General features: G+C 41.6%; 1 protein-coding gene across 1 annotated transcript in view; it reads left to right on the forward strand.

The window, feature by feature from the left end:
- The window catches only part of LOC139417032 (zinc finger protein 107-like), a 31,153-nt gene extending 12,742 nt beyond the window's left edge, over positions 1–18,411 (forward strand). Inside the window, exons 4-7 of the mRNA XM_071166267.1 lie at positions 5,515–5,703; positions 7,363–7,633; positions 9,081–9,533; positions 16,774–18,411. Coding sequence (XP_071022368.1) covers positions 5,515–5,703; positions 7,363–7,633; positions 9,081–9,533; positions 16,774–17,984 — 2,124 coding nt within the window. The 3' untranslated portion in view covers positions 17,985–18,411. The remainder of the gene's footprint in view (positions 1–5,514; positions 5,704–7,362; positions 7,634–9,080; positions 9,534–16,773) is intronic.
- Positions 18,412–18,897: the final 486 nt, after the last annotated feature.

The following is an 18,897-nucleotide window of genomic DNA, read 5'->3' on the forward strand; positions in this document are numbered from 1 at the left end:
AATGTTAGAATATGGCTGTAAAGTAACAAAGTGGAAAAGTTGAGGTGTCTGAATATTTTTCTGAATGTACCGTGTATATAGAGCTTGGAGCTGCCATACTAAAGTTCCTGTGAAGCAGTTGTGGGGGGTTAAGTGCCTTGCTCAAGGGCAGAACAGCAGGTATGGCATCTAGGATTTGATACCAGTAACCACTCACTTGTCCAATGGGATTGGACCCCTCCGCTTGCGGTCTTGTCTCTCTTAACCACTAGACTACGGTCTTGTCTCTCTTAACCACTAGACTACGGTCTTGCCTCTCTTAACCACTAGACTACGGTCTTGCCTCTCTTAACCACTAGACTACCTAAAACCTGTTGGAGGAAAGTATTGGAGGAAACTCACAGGTCCCCTGTTCAAAGTCTCTTGATGTTTTAAAAACTGAAATTCCTGATTGTTTGTTTTGATGAGAGAATGGTCAGTCTGATGTTATTGATACATAAAAAATATCTCCTTCCATCTGTCCAAGAGTATTTATCATAGATTGTCCTAATACTGCTAATAAATTATATACAGTTGACGCCTGATGAGTTTATTTTGTATTAGTGTAAACTCTGTTTTAAGTGAACTACAGTGTTCTTCCAGCCCCAATTCCATAACATTCTCTATAACTGCATTCTCTGGTTTTAGTGCACGCTGTCACATCAGTAGCAGCTGTCAGGAGTCACCCGTGTTACAATTAGTTCTGTCCTTTTATTAAAATATTCATCCTATATCACCACCCTGTTACTCATTACAACTACTTCCCCTGATTGTAGTTATCCATAATCACTGGGCTGTACCTTAGTAAAACCCTGTAGAAAAGGCCGTCCTGCTCCCCTCCTCTCTACCCAACTTCCCCTCCCAGTAAGTGGTCTTGGGTAACTGGAGGACCAAACCTGGAATTAGAATTCAATAAATACATGCACACACAAATAGGAAATTGAAAATGAAATCCATGATATGCTGCTGTGCCGCACACACACACACACACACACACACATCCACCCACCCACCCACCCACACACATCCACCCACCCACCCACACACACACACACATCCACCCACCCAACAGGGTCGTTGTCCTGTTGCATCACCCATCTTCTGTTGAGCTTCAATTGGCAGAAAATCTAACATTCTCCTGCAAAATGTATTGATAAACTTGGGAATTTATTTTTCCGTTGATGATAGCAAGCTGTCCAGACCCTGAGACAGCAAAGCAGCCCCAGACCATGATGCTCCCTCCACCATACTTTACAGTTTGGATGAGGTTTTGATGTTGATGTGCTGTGCCTTTTTTTCCCACAGTGTTGTGTGTTCCTTCCAAACAACTCAGAATATTTTGCAAGTAGCACTGTGGAACATCCAGGTGCACTTTTGCAAACTTCAGACTTGCAACAATGTTTTTTTGGACAGCATTGGCTTCTTCCTTGGTATCCTCCCATGAACACCCTTCTTGTTTAGTGTTTCACGTATTGTAGACTCGTCAACAGAGATGTTAGCATGTTCCAGAGATTTCTGTAAGTCTTTAGCTGACACTCTAGGATTCTTCTTAACCTCGTTGAGCATTCTGCGCTGTGCTCTTGCGGTCATCTTTGCAGGACAGCCACTCCTAGGGAGAGTAGCAACAGTGCTGAACTTTCTCCATTTATAGACCATGTGTCTTACCGTGGACGGATGAACATCAAGGCTTTTAGAGATACTTTTGTAACCCTTTCCAGCTTTATGCAAGTTAACAATTCTCAATCTTAGGTCTTCTGAGATCTCTTTTGTTTGAGGCATGGTTCACATCAGGCAATTTTGTGAATGTTTTTTATAGGGCAAGGCAGCTCTAACCAACATCTCCAATCTCATCTCATTGATTGGACTCCAGGTTAGCTGACTCTTGACTCCAATTAGCTTTTGGAGAAGTCATTAGCCTAGGGGTTCAAATACTTTTTACAACCTACACTGTGAATGGTTAAATTATGTATTCAATATAGACAAGAAAAATACACTAATTTGTGTGTTATTAGATTAGGCAGACTGTTTATCTATCTTTGTGAAGATCAGATCCAATTTGAATACTAATTTATGCAGAAATCCAGGTAATTCCAAAGGGTTCACATACTTTTTCTTTCCACGGTATACTGAACAAAAATATAAATGCAGTGTTGGTTCATGCACTGAAATAAAATATCCCAGAAAATGTTCCATACGCACAAAAAGCTTATTTCTCTCAAATATTGTGCACAAATTTGTTTGGGGCAGCAGGGTAGCCTAGTGGTTAGAGCGTTGGACTAGTAACCAGAAGGTTGCAAGTTCAAACCCCCAAGCTGACAAGATACAAAATCTGTCGTTCTGCCCCTGAACAGGCAGTTAACCCACTGTTCCTAGGCCGTCATTGAAAATAAGAATTTGTTCTTAACTGACTTGCCTAGTTAAATACAGGTAAAATAAAAAAATTAATTACATCCCTGTTAGTGAGCATTTCTCCTTTGTTAATATAATCCACCCACCTGACAGTTATGGCATATCAAGAAGCTGATTAAACAGCATGATCATTACACAGGTGCACCTTGGTGAGTATTTCTGTATGTAATAAAGCCCTTTTTTGTGGGGAAAAACTCATTCTGATTGGTTGGATCTAGTTCCGTGGGTGGGCCCTCCCAGACCCACCTATGGTTACACCCCTGCTTAGTCATGTGAAATCCATAGATTAGGGTCTAATGGATTTATTTCAATTGACTGATTTCCTTATGAACTGTAAAACTCAGTCAAATCGTTGCATGTTGCGTTTATATTTTTGTTCAGTGTACTTTATTTAGTCTGATCAGAGGAACAATTCTCATTAACAATGGGCTAAAATGTAGGGTAATCGCTGTGCTTGTCAGCAAGAACGCTACTGTTATTCCCCAAACTTATTCCCCAAACTTATTCTATTATTCCACTTCTTCCCAGTTCTGCCAGTGTAATCACATATTGGAAATCTCTTTTGCCTTCCTTGTGTCTTTGTAAAGGAATTATATGAGGCTATGTAATTATACAGCTCGTCACGGACAGTTTTGAATAAGGCATACAAATAAGCATTGGATATCAAATGGTTCGGGAATTAAATATCATTTTAGTATTGTGCACATGCTAGAGAGAGATGGTAGAGGGACTCACAACTCATAATACACATATTTCGTCTTGTGTAGAGAGTATGAACGGCATCTTCGACTTGTAGGCATAAAACCACCTGAATATTGATGTTCATTAGATATTTCGAGAAGGTTTGAAAAATGAATTGTTTTAACGAGTATTTTCAATCACTTGGGAAACATAGATCTGGGGTGGCCAACCCTCCTGGAGAGCTAGCAGGATTTTCTTCCAGACCTATTTTAAAGAAATAGCTCACCAAAATTATAAAATGTTTGTACATTCTATGGACAGAAGAAACCTTCCTGGGGAAGGACCCCCCAGTCTATCGTCTAGGGATTGTGCCAGGGGCAGTGCGATTGGTGGGGCAAACTCCTCACTAAACAAAATATTAATTGCACTGTAGCGGTGACAAAGGGTGCCCACAAACTGTTAGGGCCGACATAAAGCTGTCCCAACAGCAGAGCTTTCTTTTCAGCACCATGGAGTGAATCCTTACCACCGCTACACCTGGCTATCAGCCTGGTCTGTCGGCGAAACAGTTCATTAAGCCTCATTTACTGTCTTTTAATAAAAACAATGCTGATATGGCTGCCTTGCTTAAACAAATGTGGTTTCTATTGACAATTGAGATGTACAAACTATGGCATAAGGGGATGACGAGCAGATGAGAGGCAATCTGTAATTATGATTAAGACATTAATGAGCGAGCTAGGAGGATGTTGTCAATATAACTATTTGTTCAGCACTTTTGAAATGTACAGTGACAGAATTCAGAACATGGGCCGTTCTGACAGTATTCTCCCTGTACACCAAGTCAGAACCGTAAGAAAAATAAAGGGGGCAAATAAGGAGACAGTTAAAGTTCTTACAATATTCAATGATTATATTTCTTTAAAAATGGGTAAAGGCTACGTGTGCACTACCAAGTCAGAACAGTAGGCTAAGTTATGAGAGGGAAAAGGGACCAATTTATTAGGGTGAGGCACAGGGGCTACTAAACAGCTTACTACACAACATACACTGAGTATTACTTTATTAGCTACAGTATACATATCTCCCTGGCATATTACATCATTAATGCAGCAGCATTCAAGACTTTTTTGGATTCATCTTGTGATGTGCTCACTTGAACAGGAAGGTGGCGCGACAATCCTTGTGGGCAAAGATACATTTTTATCTATAATTTCTCTTCATATGACAAGGGTTAAAAAATATTTGCCAGTAGATTGTCGACGTGATTCATGATGATTGTCTAGCTTGCTAGCTAAGATTTAGAAAGTATGTTGTTGACATGATCAGTCCAATCAAAGATACGGTAGATATCACGTGATCTGATGTCATTTTATCTGTGGCCAATGACCTTGAGCCTTCTTGGATGGGCACTTCTTAATGTAACTGTATTGCAGCACCCGATGGGCTTGAATTTTTGAACTCTCCCTGTAGATTTTGCGGTGACGTAGTGTCCCCATGACTGACAGAACACTGGGCCAATCACAGCGCAACTAGAGAACATTAATCAACCCCTAAGCTCCGTATCTTCCTCTGGCAGCCCCACCACCACAGAAATCAGCTGAGCTAGGCTGAAACACCTGCATTTTGGAGCTGCCTCACTCAAGAAAGTCAAAAAGAGACCACGGTTGTATGCGGCTTTAGTTACTCAATTATTATTATTATTTTTAACATTGTTTGCAAACTGATATATGACACGTATTAATGCCAAAATAACAGAACAAAACAGGCAAACATTATTATTTTTTGCTAAACAGGGGGGGCTCAAACCCCACTTGCCCTGAATGGTGTGTTGGCACTGGCCAGGGGGAAATGAAATCCACATAACAAATGTCAGTCCAAGCTTTTTTCAAAAGTTGCCAGCCCTGGTGTAACAACCGAAGTTCTTCGTAGATGTATACTAGCTTTTTATTGCTGTCTAACATTAAAGTGGCTACTCAAGAAGGCAAAGGTAACTGAACTTAATGACTACCGCTACCCAGTAGCACTCACTTCTGTCATAATGAAGTGCTTTGAGAGATTAGTCAAGGATCATATCACCTCCACCTTACCTGACACCCTAGATACACACACTTCAATTTGCTAACTGCCCCAATAGATCCACAGACGATGCAATCGCCATCACTCTGCACACTGCCCTATCCCATCTGGACAAGAGGAATACCTATGTAAGAATGCTGCTGATTGACTATAGCTCAGCATTCAACACCACAGTACCCTCCAAGCTCGTCATTAAGCTCGAGGCCCTGGGTCTGAACCCCGCCCTGTGCAACTGGGTCCTGGACTTCCTGACGGGCCGCCCCCAGGTGGTGAAGGTAGGAAACATCACCTCCACTCTGCTGATCCTCAACACTGGGGCCCCAAAAGGCTGCGTTCTCAGCCCTCTCCTGTACCACCACCTGTTACGGCAACTGCACCTCCCTCAACCACAAGGCTCTCCAGAGGGAAGTGAGGTCTGCACAACGCATCACCGGGGGCAAATTACTTGCCCTCCGGGACACCTACAGCACCCGATGTCACAAGAAGGCCAAAGTTCACCCCGCTATCATCCAGAAGGCGAGGTCAGTACAGGTGCATCAAAGCAGGGACCGAGAGACTGAAAAACAGGCCATCAGTCTGTTAAACAGCCATCACTAACATAGAGAGGCTGCTGCCAAAATACAGACTCGAATCTCTGGCCACTTTAATAAATGGATTTAATAAAGGTATCACAGGTCACTTTAAATAATGCCACGGCCATCGCTCATCCATATATGTATTCCGTCCCCTTACAATGTGTGTATAAGGTAGTCCTTGTGAATTTGTTAGATATTACTGCATTGCCTGAACTGAACGACGAGACGGCCTACAGGGAGGAGGTGAGGGCCCTCGGAGTGTGGTGTCAGGAAAATAACCTCACACTCAACGTCAACAAAACTAAGGAGATGATTGTGGACTTCAGGAAACAGCAGAGGGAACACCCCCCTATCCACATCGATGGAACAGTAGTGGAGAGGGTAGCAAGTTTTAAGTTCCTCGGCATACACATCACAGACAAACTGAATTGGTCCACTCACACAGACAGCATTGTGAAGAAGGCGCAGCAGCGCCTCTTCAACCTCAGGAGGCTGAAGAAATTTGGCTTGTCACCAAAAGCACTCACAAACTTCTACAGATGCACAATCGAGAGCATCCTGGCGGGCTGTATCACCGCCTGGTACGGCAACTGCTCCGCCCTCAACCGTAAGGCTCTCCAGAGGGTAGTGAGGTCTGCACAACGCATCACCGGGGACAAACTACCTGCCCTCCAGGACACCTACACCACCCGATGTCACAGGAAGGCCATAAAGATCATCAAGGACATCAACCACCCGAGCCACTGCCTGTTCACCCCGCTATCATCCAGAAGGCGAGGTCAGTACAGGTGCATCAAAGCTGGGACCGAGAGACTGAAAAACAGCTTCTATCTCAAGGCTATCAGACTGTTAAACAGCCACCACTAACATTGAGTGGCTGCTGCCAACACACTGACACTGACTCAACTCCAGCCACTTTAATAATGGGAATTGATGGGAAATTATGTAAATATATCACTAGCCACTTTAAACAATGCTACCTTATATAATGTTACTTACCCTACATTATTCATCTCATAGGCATACGTATATACTGTACTCTATATCATCGACTGTATCCTTATGTAATACATGTATCACTAGCCACTTTAACTATGCCACTTTGTTTACATACTCATTTCATATGTATATACTGTACTCGATACAATCTACTGTATCTGCCTATGCTGCTCTGTACCATCACTCATTCATATATCCTTATGTACATATTCTTTATCCCCTCACACTGTGTACAAGACAGTAGTTTTGGAATTGTTAGTTAGATTACTTGTTGGTTATTACTGCATTGTCGGAACTAGAAGCACAAGCATTTCGCTACACTCGCATTAACATCTGCTAACCATGTGTATGTGACAAATAAAATTTGATTTGATTTGATTGATTTGATTTGAACTAGAAACGCAAGCATTTAGCTACATTCGCATTAACATCAGCTAACCATGCGCATGTGACCAATAAAATTTGATTCGATTTGATGTTGCCGTTCTCCTTTACTGCTGGTCTGTAGGCTGCCTTGCACAGTAAACTCCCATCCAGCTGGCGGCCCTGTTGTGTTTCTGGGTTCGTCACCAACTAGAACGTCCCAAGATTCCTTGACTAGAACACGGAAGTAGGATTGGAAACGAGTTTTTATTGTTCCTTGTGTGCAGTAAAGAAAGACATACTTACTAAACTAAATAGGCTACCCATCTCTAATTGTATTAAAATGTCTAAACTACAGATGTTGTGTGTGTTTTTAAATGATCGTTTATCGGCGGCTGCTGTGGATATTTTTGGTGCAGTTGAGAAAACGGTAGTGGAGTACCAGGAGGAGAATGATCGGCTACGGAGACTGCTGCGGAGGACACCGGTGATACCTCTACGTCAAATAGGTTCGTATTTGTATTAAATTCCCAATAGAGGATGGTCCTCCCCTTCCTCTGAGGAGCCTCTACCAATATTCAGCTCTATTTACTCTCAGTTTCGAAAATGCTAATTTGCCTCAAAGTAGACATCATGCAAAACAACAAATCCCCGCAAGCGCCTGCACGTCATCTCTAGCTGACACCTTGGCTAACAGAATGTTCAATTTAAAGAAATTAAGCCAATTTATTCATTACTACATTTTAGAAACATTAGATAGTTAATCCAGAGATTTGATTAACCTTTGCCTCGATACACCAGTCCCGTCCAGATCATTATGGTGTTTGTAGTTCTTTATGTTTGTAGTTCTTTGTTAGCCACATTAGGAGAATTTCATTTTGAGGGGGTATAATTTGTGGAATTTGTCCAACATGAATCTTTCAAAAACTGAAGTACAAGGATGCCAGCAAACAACGCATACAAACCTAGCTAACTAGCTGCCGAATAGGCATCAACTCACCACGTAGTTTGTTCTTAATGTTTGTCCATAGGCTACCAGAGTGAGGACAGACATTTTTCAGAGTTAACGTGGCGAGTGAAAAACGCAATGAAATAGACCACTCCATACCTGGTATCTTACTCTGCCGCTATACAACTTTGTATGCGTTGTGTTTGCAACCTTGTTATTTACGAAGTTTTTTGGATTCCTGTTGGAATGTTCCACAAATTATAAAATATAGGCGAATATATTAATAAAAGTCACCTTGTCTTAGAGAGATTTACACGGTTATCAAAATGTCACGCCAGGGTAAGCCTACACGAAACACAGCCCTTATTTTAAGTAATTGTAAAATCCCCTACGGGGAAAAATGAATGGTTGAAAAAAGATTAGACCCATTTCCCTGTTTGACCGTTTTATGGTTAGGACTTATACTGTGGTAATTTGGTATTTTATTAGGATTCCCATTAGCTGTTGCAAAAGCAGCAGCTACTCTTCCTGGGGTTCACACAAAACATGAAACATAATACAGAATGACATAATATAGAACATTAATAGATATAATATCAATATTTTTTTACCTTTATTTAACTAGGCAAGTCAGTTAAGAACAAATTCTTATTTTCAATGACGGCCTAGGAACAGTGGGTTAGAACGACAGATTTGTACCTTGTCAAGTCAGGGGTTTGAACTTCTAACCACTAGGCTACGCTCTAACCACTAGGCTACCCTAGACAACAGGCACACGTAGCCTACATATCAATACATAGACACAAATGATCTAGGTCAAATAGGGGAGACGCATTGTGAGGTGTTGCTTTATCTGTTTTCTAAAACAGGTTTGCTGTTCACTTGAGACATTTTGATGGAACGTAGTTCGATGCAACAATGGCTCTTCATAATACTGATCGCTTTCTTGAATTTGTTCTGGATTTGGGGACTGTGGTAACCTCTGCTCCTCTTCTCTGTCCCTCCAGAACCCGTGCAGCTCTCTGTCTCTGAAGAGGAGGTTCCCTCTGAGCAACAGCACAGTGAGCAGGAGTGGAGTCCCAGTCTGGGGCAGAAGGACCCAGAGACCAAACAGATTAAAGAGGAACAGGAGGAAGTCAGGACCAGTCAGGAGGAAGAGCAGCTTCAAGGGGTGGAGCCTGATATCATAGAGTTCATATTTACTCCTCCTTGTGTGAAAAGTGAATGTGATCAGGAGGACCCACGTCAAGATCCCATACTTGCTGAACACCCAACTCTCAGTCCCCTGAAAATGTCTAAACTACAGTCGTTTCAAGAGTTTTTAAATGAACGTTTAACGGCGTTTGCTGCTGTGGAGATTTCCGGGGCATTTGCTAAAATGATAGTGGAGTACCAAGAGGAGAATGATCGGCTACGGAGACTGCTGCGGATCACACCAGAGATACAGCTATGTAGAATAGGTTCGTATGGACATCTACTGATAGTTAGTTATAGTTCTACTCAATGAAAATGTTTTTATTAACTTCTATTGTACATGGATAAAAACATGTCTGTGTCACGAAAACCAGGACGTTATTTGAAAGTATGAAAATAGGTTCTAGAATTTACTGACTTTAGAAACAGAAAAAAAATAAACAGATCTTTCGGTCGTTCAACCTTCATCAGAGCAAATCTCCACAAACAGTGGGACAGATGAGGCCACTCAGGCTGCGTTTATACAGGCAGACCAATTCTGTCACCCCCCACTAATTGGTATTTTGACCAATCATATATCTTTTCACTCCAGATCATTTTCAGTGCTGATCTGATTGGTCAATTAATGGGAAAGAGATTAGACTTGGGCAGCCTTAGCAGCCAGAGATAATTACAGACACCTGTGGTAATCTAAAGTAACCCAAAGGGCCACTCGATGTCATATCACATAGAACAGAACATAGAGATGTAATTCTACAAATACAAAATGAGGTGTTTGTATCAGGAACCCATAATCTCAGACAGAACAATACAGACGACAATCTGCAACAAAAAGACAGACAAGGTAAACACATAACACCTCAGTGCTTTCAGGAAGTATTCAGAACGCTTGACTTTTTCCACATTTTGTTACGTTACAGCCTTATTCTAAAACGGATTAAATAGTTTTTTCCTCATCAATTGACACACAAAACCCCATAATGACATCACAATACCCCATAATGACATCACAATACCCTGTAATGACATCACAATACCCCATAATGACATCACAATACCCCATAATGACATCACAATACCCCATAATGACAATGCAAAAACAGGTTTTTAGATTTTTTTTTGCATATTCCATTTACATAAGTGTTCAGACCCTTTACTCTGTACTTCATTGAAGCACCTTTGGCAGCGATTACAGCCTCGAGTCTTCTTGGGTATGATGCTACAAGCTTGTCACACCTGTATTTGGGGAGTTTCTCCCATTCTTCTCTGCAGATCCTCTCAAGCCCTGTCTGGTTGGATGGGTTAGCGTTGCTGCACAGCTATTTTCAGGTCTCTCCAGAGATGTTAGATCGGGTTCAAGTCCGGACTCTGGTTGGGCCCCTCAAGGACATTCAGAGACTTGTCCCGAAGCCACTCCTGCGTTGTCTTGGCTGTGTGCTTAGGGTCGTAGTCCTGTTAAAACCTTCTCCCCCTTTCTGAGGTGCTGAGCGCTCTGGAGCAGGTTTTCATCAAGGATCTCACTGTACTTCAAATCACATTGTATTGGTCACATACACATTTAGCAGATGTTATTGCGAGTGTATTGAAATGCTTGTGTTCTGAGCTCCAACTGTGCAGTAGTATCTACAAATTCACAAATCTAAAAAGTAAAAGAATGGAATTAAGAAATATCTAAATATTATGACGAGCAGTAAAAATACTAAAGAATATATATATATTTTTTTACCTTTAAAAAAAGTTTACATTTAACTAGGCAAGTCAGTTAAGAACAAATTCTTATTTTCAATGAGGGCCTAGGAACAGTGGGTTAACTGCCTGTTCAGGGGCAGAACGACAGATTTGTACCTTGTCAGCTCTGGGATTTGAACTTGCAACCTTCCAGTTACTAGTCCAATGCTCTAACCACTAGGCTATTTACAGTTGAAGTCAGAAGTTTACATACACTTAGGTTGGAGTCATTAAAACATGTTTTTCAACCACTCCACAAATTTCTTGTTAAAAAACTTTAGTTTTGGCAAGTCGGTTAGGACATCTACTTTGTGCATGACACAGGTAATTTTTCCAACAATTGTTTACAGACAGATTATTTAACTTATTCACTGTATCACAATTCCAGTGGGTCAGAAGTTTATATACACTAAGTTGACTGTACCTTTAATCAGCTTGGAAAATTCCAGAAAATGATGTCATGGCTTTAGAAGCTTCTGATAGGCTAATTGACATAATTTGAGTCAATTGGAGGTGTACCTGTGGATGTATTTCAAGGCCTACCTTCAAACTCAGTGCCTCTTTGCTTGACATCATGGGAAAATCAAAAGAAATCAGCCAAGACTTCAGAAAAAACATTGTAGACCTCCACAAGTCTGGTTCATCCTTGGGAGCAATTTCCAAGCGCCTGAAGGTACCACGTTCATCTGTACAAACAATAGTACCCAAGTATAAACACCATGGGACCACGCAGCCGTCATACCGCTCAGGAAGGAGACGCGTTCTGTCTCCTAGAGATGGACGAACTTTGGTGTGAAAAGTGCAAATCAATCCCAGAACAACAGCAAAGGACCTTGTGAACATGCTGGAGGAAACAGGTACAAAGTATCTATATCCACAGTAAAACGAGTCCTATATCGACATAACCTGAAAGACCTCTCAGCAAGGAAGAAGCCACTGCTCCAAAACCGCCATAAACAATCCCGACTATGTGCCTTTTTACTGAGTAGTGGCTTCCGTCTGGCCACTCTACCATAAAGGCCTGTTTGGTGGAGTGCAGCAGAGATGGTTGTCCTTCTGGAAGGTTCTCCCATCTTCACAGAGGAACTCTGGAGCTCTGTCAGAGTGACCATCAGGTTCTTGGTCACTTCCCTGATCAAGGCCCTTCTCCCCCGATTGCCCAGTTTGGCCAGGCGACCAGCTGTAGGAAGAGTCTTAGTGGTTCCAAACTTCTTCCATTCAATTTTGAGTGTCATAGAAAAGGGTCTGAATGCTTATGTCAATAATTATTATTATTTTTTTATACATTTGCAAAAATGTCTTAACTGTTTTTTGCTTTGTCATTGTGTGTAGACTGATGAGGAATTGTTTTTATTTAATCCGTTTTAGAATAAGGCTTTAACCTTACAAAAGGTAGAAAAGGGAAGGGGTCTGAATGCTTTCTGAATGTACTGTATACATTGTCCTCTGTAATTACATGGCACAGTGAAGCAGTTCCTTCGTATTTTGTATTTCGTATTTTATTTATACCAATGACTAGGAGGTTAAAGTATAGTTTCTCAGCTTGTATTTGAGAGTATTTGTACCATTTAGAAATGACAATGCTTTTTATACCTCGGGTTCCTATTTCAAGTATTTGGACAATTGGCTCGACAGGTGTTTCTGGTTAGTCAGGTGTGTTCTGTCACATAACTTGTGCAGGCATACGAGAGCTGGCAATGTGTAGTCTTGTGTCTAGACTTTGCATATGCCTTTTGGAGCCTGCTTTTGTGGTGTTTAACACCAATAGCAGAAAGAGGCCCAAAGAAGTGTCAATGAAGCCATTTATGAGGCTGAAACATCAGACAAAATTGATCAGAAACAGGCAAAATCTTAGGCTTACAAAAAAATAAAAAATAAATAAATAAAAAATAACATAATTCTAAATTAAGAAAGCACTTGTGAGCTCAGCAATCGCAAATGGCCTGGTAGGCCAAGGAAGACCGTTACCAAAGATGACCAAAGAATGTCAGACACATTAGGAACACTCCAGGAGGTAGGGTTGGACATGTCAGCCACTATCATCTACAGAAGACTTGGTCTCATAGACTAGCCTGGTCTCATATACTAGACGTACCATACTAAATGTAAATCCGGGACACTAATTAGTACGAAATTAGAAACTTTTTATCTACTTACTACTTTAAAAAAAAAAACTTTGCAACTACTTAGCTACTTAGCATGTTGGCTAACCCTTCCCCTAACCTTAACCCTTTTCACTAACCTTTCCCTTAACCATTTTAGTTAATCGTTACCTTAACTATAACTCCTAACCTTAACCATATATCCTAGCCTAGCTAATGTTAGCCACCTAGCTAGAATTTGCATTAAACATTTTTTTAAAATTCGTAACATATAGTAAGAAATTGGTGATGGACATCCACAAATGGAATACACATCATACTAAAGATGTGTCAGAGATTTACCTACATAATAATACGAAATGCTCTGAGACAAGGTTGGAACTACAGAGGTCACACTGTGAGGTGCCACTGCTTCAGAAACAGGATGGGCAGGTTACAGTTTGCTTAAAAGAGTTTGCAGAGTTCTGGGGGGGTGGGGGGGGGGGGAGATTGTGGACAGATTAAAACAAAGAATAACATTAATGATTAACACCAGAATGATGGCATGAGGAAAGTGTGGGGTGGGGGAGGGAGGGGTGTTATGGCTTGGGCATGAATGTCTGCCCATGAATGTCTGCCCCTGGAACTGGCTCACCTTCTTTTTTTTTCTCCATTGATGATGTCACTACTCCATTGATGATGTCACTGCTGTCACTGCTCCATTGATGATGTCACTGCTCCATTGATGATGTCACTGCTGTCACTGCTCCATTGATGATGTCACTGCTGTCACTGCTCCATTGATGATGTCACTGCTGTCACTGCTCCATTGATGATGTCACCACATTAATTCTGAAGTGTACAGAAACCTATTGTCCGCTAACGTATATTGTCTGCTAAAGAACAAGCAAAATGCCTCCAAACTCATTGGACGGCGCTTCGTCATTACAGCAAGACAATGACCCCGAACATATAACCATAGCAACTAGGGAGTTTTTTTCAGCGCCCCCCCCCCCCCCCCCAAAAAAAAATGTAAAGTTCTTTACTGGGCGAAGTCGAGATTTACATCCAATTGAACATGCATTTAATTTGCTGAAGATGAGACATAAAGGCAAAAAATATTTAAAAACAACAACAAAAAACTAGTGGCTGCAGTACAGAGCTGGCAGAGCGGCGTCACCAGAGAAGATATTGTCTTGGTCAATGGGTTGCAGACTTCCGTCAGTTATTGGATGCAAAGGATCAAATACTAAACAGTGCTTCATTTGGACTTTATATGAATCATTTGCACCTTATATGAATAATTTGCACATTATATGAATAATTTGTATCTTTTATATGAATCATTTGGACCTTATATTAATCATTTGAACCTTATATGAATCATTTGCACATTATGAATCATTTGCACATTATATGAATCATTTGGATCTTTTATATGAATCATTTGCACCTTATATTAATCATTTGAACCTTATATGAATCATTTGGACTTTATATGAATCATTTGGACTTTATATGAATCATTTGGACCTTTTATCTGATTCATTTGGACCTTATATGAATCATTTGAACCTTTTATATGAATCATTTGGACCTTGCAACATGTAAAGTGTTGGTCCCATGTTTCATGAGCTGAAATAAAAGTTCCCAGAAATGTTCCATACACACAAACATCTTATTTCTCTCAAATTTTGTGCACAAATGTGTTTACATCCCTGTTAGTGAACATTTCTCCTTTGCCAAGATAATCCATCCACCTGACAGGTGTGGCATATCAAGAAGCTGATTAAACAGCATGATTATTACACAGGTGCACCTTGTGCTGGGACAATAAAAGGCCACTCTAAAATGTGCAGTTTTGTCACACAACACAATGCCACAGATGTCTGCATACTCACCAGACATCTCACCCATTGAGCATGTTTGGGATGCTCTGGATTGATGTGTACGACAGCGTGTTCCAGTTCAACTTCACTCAGCCAATTGAAGAGGAGTAGGACAACATTTTCAAAGGCTACAGTCAACAGCCTGATCAACTCTATGCGAAGGAGATGTATCATACTGTATGAGGTGTGTCGTACTGTATGAGGTGTGTCGTACTGTATGAGGTGTGTCGTACTGTATGGGGTGTGTCGTACTGTATGAGGTGTGTCGTACTGTATGAGATGTATCGTACTGTATGAGGTGTGTCGTACTGTATGAGGTGTGTCGTACTGTATGAGGTGTATCGTACTGTATGAGGTGTGTCGTACTGTATGAGGTGTGTCGTACTGTATGAGGTGTATCGTACTGTATGAGATGTGTCGTACTGTATGAGGTGTGTCGTACTGTATGAGGTGTGTCGTACTGTATGAGGTGTATCGTACTGTATGAGATGTGTCGTACTGTATGAGATGTGTCGTACTGTATGAGGTGTGTCGTACTGTATGAGGTGTATCGTACTGTATGAGGTGTGTCGTACTGTATGAGATGTGTCGTACTGTATGAGGTGTGTCGTACTGTATGAGGTGTATCGTATTGTATGAGATGTATCGTACTGTATGAGGTGTGTCGTACTGTATGAGGTGTATCGTACTGTATGAGGTGTATCGTACTGTATGAGGTGTGTCGTACTGTATGAGGTGTATCGTACTGTATGAGATGTATCGTACTGTATGAGGTGTGTCGTACTGTATGAGGTGTGTCGTACTGTATGAGGTGTGTTGTACTGTATGAGATGTGTCGTACTGTATGAGGTGTGTCATACTGTATGAGGTGTATCGTACTCTATGAGGTACATTGTACTGTATGAGGTGTGTCGTACTGTATGAGATGTGTCGTACTGTATGAGGTGTGTCGTACTGTATGAGGTGTGTCGTACTGTATGAGGTACATGGTACTGTATGAGGTGTGTCGTACTGTATGAGGTGTGTCGTACTGTATGAGGTGTGTCGTACTGTATGAGGTGTGTCGTACTGTATGAGGTGTGTCGTACTGTATGAGGTACATGGTACTGTATGAGGTGTGTCGTACTGTATGAGATGTGTCGTACTGTATGAGATGTATCGTACTGTATGAGGTACATGGTACTGTATGAGGTGTGTCGTACTGTATGAGGTACATGGTACTGTATGAGGTGTGTCGTACTGTATGAGGTGTGTCGTACTGTATGAGGTGTGTCGTACTGTATGAGGTGTGTCGTACTGTATGAGGTACATGGTACTGTATGAGGTACATGGTACTGTATGAGATGTGTCATACTGTATGAGGTGTGTCGTACTGTATGAGGTACATGGTGGTCACACCAGATACTGACTGGTTTTCTGGTCCACGTCTTTATTTATGTGTATTTATTTATCTGACCAACAGATGCAGATCCAGTCGTGTTAAATCCATAATATGATTATTATTATTTATTTTTTACTGATTTATATACCTACAGTACCAGTCAAAGGTTTGGACACACCCATTCCAGGGTTTTTTAAAGTTACAAACAACGTAAAAACCCACCAAAATAACTGATGGTTAGGAGCATGTAAAGCTGGGTAACCTCTGTATCCAGGCTGTATAGCAGGGTAACCTCTGTATCCAGGCTGTATAGGTAACCTCTGTATCCAGGCTGTATAGCTGGGTAACCTCTGTATCCAGGCTGTATAGGTAACCTCTGTATCCAGGCTGTATAGGTAACCTCTGCTCCTCCTCTCCTTCCCTCCAGACTCCCTGCAGCTCTCTGTCTCTGAAGAGGAGGTTCCCCCGGAGCAGCAGCACTGTGAGCAGGAGTGGAGCCCCTGTCTGGGGCAGAAGGACCCAGAGACCATACAGATTAAAGAGGAACAAGAGGAAGTCAGGACCAGTCAGGAGGAAGAGCAGCTTCAAGGGGTTGAGCCTGATATCATAGGGTTCATTTTCTCTCCTTCCTGTGTGAAAAGTGAATGTGATCAGGAGTACCAAACCCAGGCTGTGGAGAACATAGAGAGAGACTCTAAACTAGTGGATCTCAAACCTTCTGGCACTGTGACCCACCTAAAGGGTTTCAACATTCCCTGTGACCCTCCAGATAATCAGAACAATGCCTACAGCCACAGTTCAGCCATAAGCAGTGACCCAGTAGAACTTGACAGTAGCCCAACATTGGGGGAACATTGTTCCAAACCCAGCACCATGCCTAGAAAAACTCACCACTGCCGTGACTGTGGAGAAACATTTGCTCTGAAAGCTGATCTGAAGAGACACGTGACTCTCACCAAGAAGAGACCCAGTGAATGTAGATTCTGTAAGAAACGCTACAACTCCACCTGTAAACTGAAGGCCCATGTCCAACTCTGTCACAGTGGTAAACCCTGTGTCTGCCCTGTTTGTGGAAAGATCTTCAAACAAAAAGGACATCTGTCCAGGCACATGAGGATTCACACAGGAGAGAAACCATTCAGCTGTGGTGACTGTGGGAAAAGCTTCCGTCTGAAGGGGCATCTAACCAGGCACAAACTGATTCACACAGGGGAAAATCCATTTAGCTGTGGTGATTGTGGGAAAAGATTCAGTCTCAAGCAGCATCTAACCAGGCACAAACTGATTCACACAGGAGAGAAACCTTTTAGCTGTGGCGACTGCGGGAAAAGCTTCAATCTCAAGAAGACACTAACCGAACATATACGGACTCACACAGGAGAGAAACCTTTTAGCTGTGGTGATTGTGGGAAAAGCTTTAGTGTCAAGAAGACACTAATTGAACATATACGTACTCACACAGGAGAGAAACCATATAGCTGTGGTGACTGTGGGAAAAGCTTCAGTGTCAATAGGAACCTAACTAAGCACAAACTGACTCACACAGGAGAGAAACAACATGGCTGCTCAGTCTGTGGTAAAAGATTCATTCAGAAGACTAATCTGCTGAGGCATGTCAAAAACAACCACAAAGAATGAAAACAAGACAAAGGAACAAAGAAAGTAAATGAGGACACAGAGAGGGGACTAAGAGAGTATTGAGATACACCCAAGATCCCCTGTGGACCAACTCTAACTGGTCCTCCTGATCCTGCTCAGTCCAATGTCACAGTAATTATATAATGGGACTGTTGTCTGAACCTAACAGGTAATGTTGCTACTCTTTGTGTAGGAAATGGACAATCTGCAGTTCAGACAACCACCAGTTTTTAGGTGAACACTCAAATTCATAGACGGATATCAAATTTGCCTGTTGCTACTTTGTTCCTTAAAGGAACCATCAGAGGTGTCCACTACAATGCAAGATTTAGTTAGCTAGAGATTTAGTCAGCTAGAGATTTAGTTATCTAGATATTTAGTCAGCTAGAGATTTAGTCAGCTAGAGATTTAGTCAGCTAGAGATTTAGTCAGCTAGAGATTTAGTCAGCTAAAGATTTAGTCAGCTAGAGATTTAGTCAGCTAGAGATTTAGTCAGCTAGATTTAGTCAGCTAGAGATTTAGTCAGCTAGATTTAGTCAGCTAGAGATTTAGTCAGCTAGAGATTTAGTCAGCTAGAGATTTAGTCAGCTAGTTAACTAAATAAACGTTGTATGGAGAAAGAGATAAACACCAAATGGTCGTGGTCTAATTGACTCAACGACCAAACAACGTAAGTAAGTGTAGATTTCTAAATGAACCAGAGGATCCCTAGGTATTTCTGGTTGATTGTCAAAGTGATCTGTTTCATTGAACCCCCCCCCCCCCTCTGCAGTTCAAACAAGAACAAAGTGGGAAACCTGCCACTGTTTTGGTAAAGAGGGAAAGGGCTGGAGAAATGTAAATATTCAGACACATCTTTGGATGCCAGGACTGATCACCCATGAGATCAAAATAATAGTTTTAACCATATTAT

This window comes from Oncorhynchus clarkii, chromosome 9 (assembly GCF_045791955.1).
Source record: "Oncorhynchus clarkii lewisi isolate Uvic-CL-2024 chromosome 9, UVic_Ocla_1.0, whole genome shotgun sequence".
Lineage (NCBI taxonomy): Eukaryota > Metazoa > Chordata > Actinopteri > Salmoniformes > Salmonidae > Oncorhynchus > Oncorhynchus clarkii.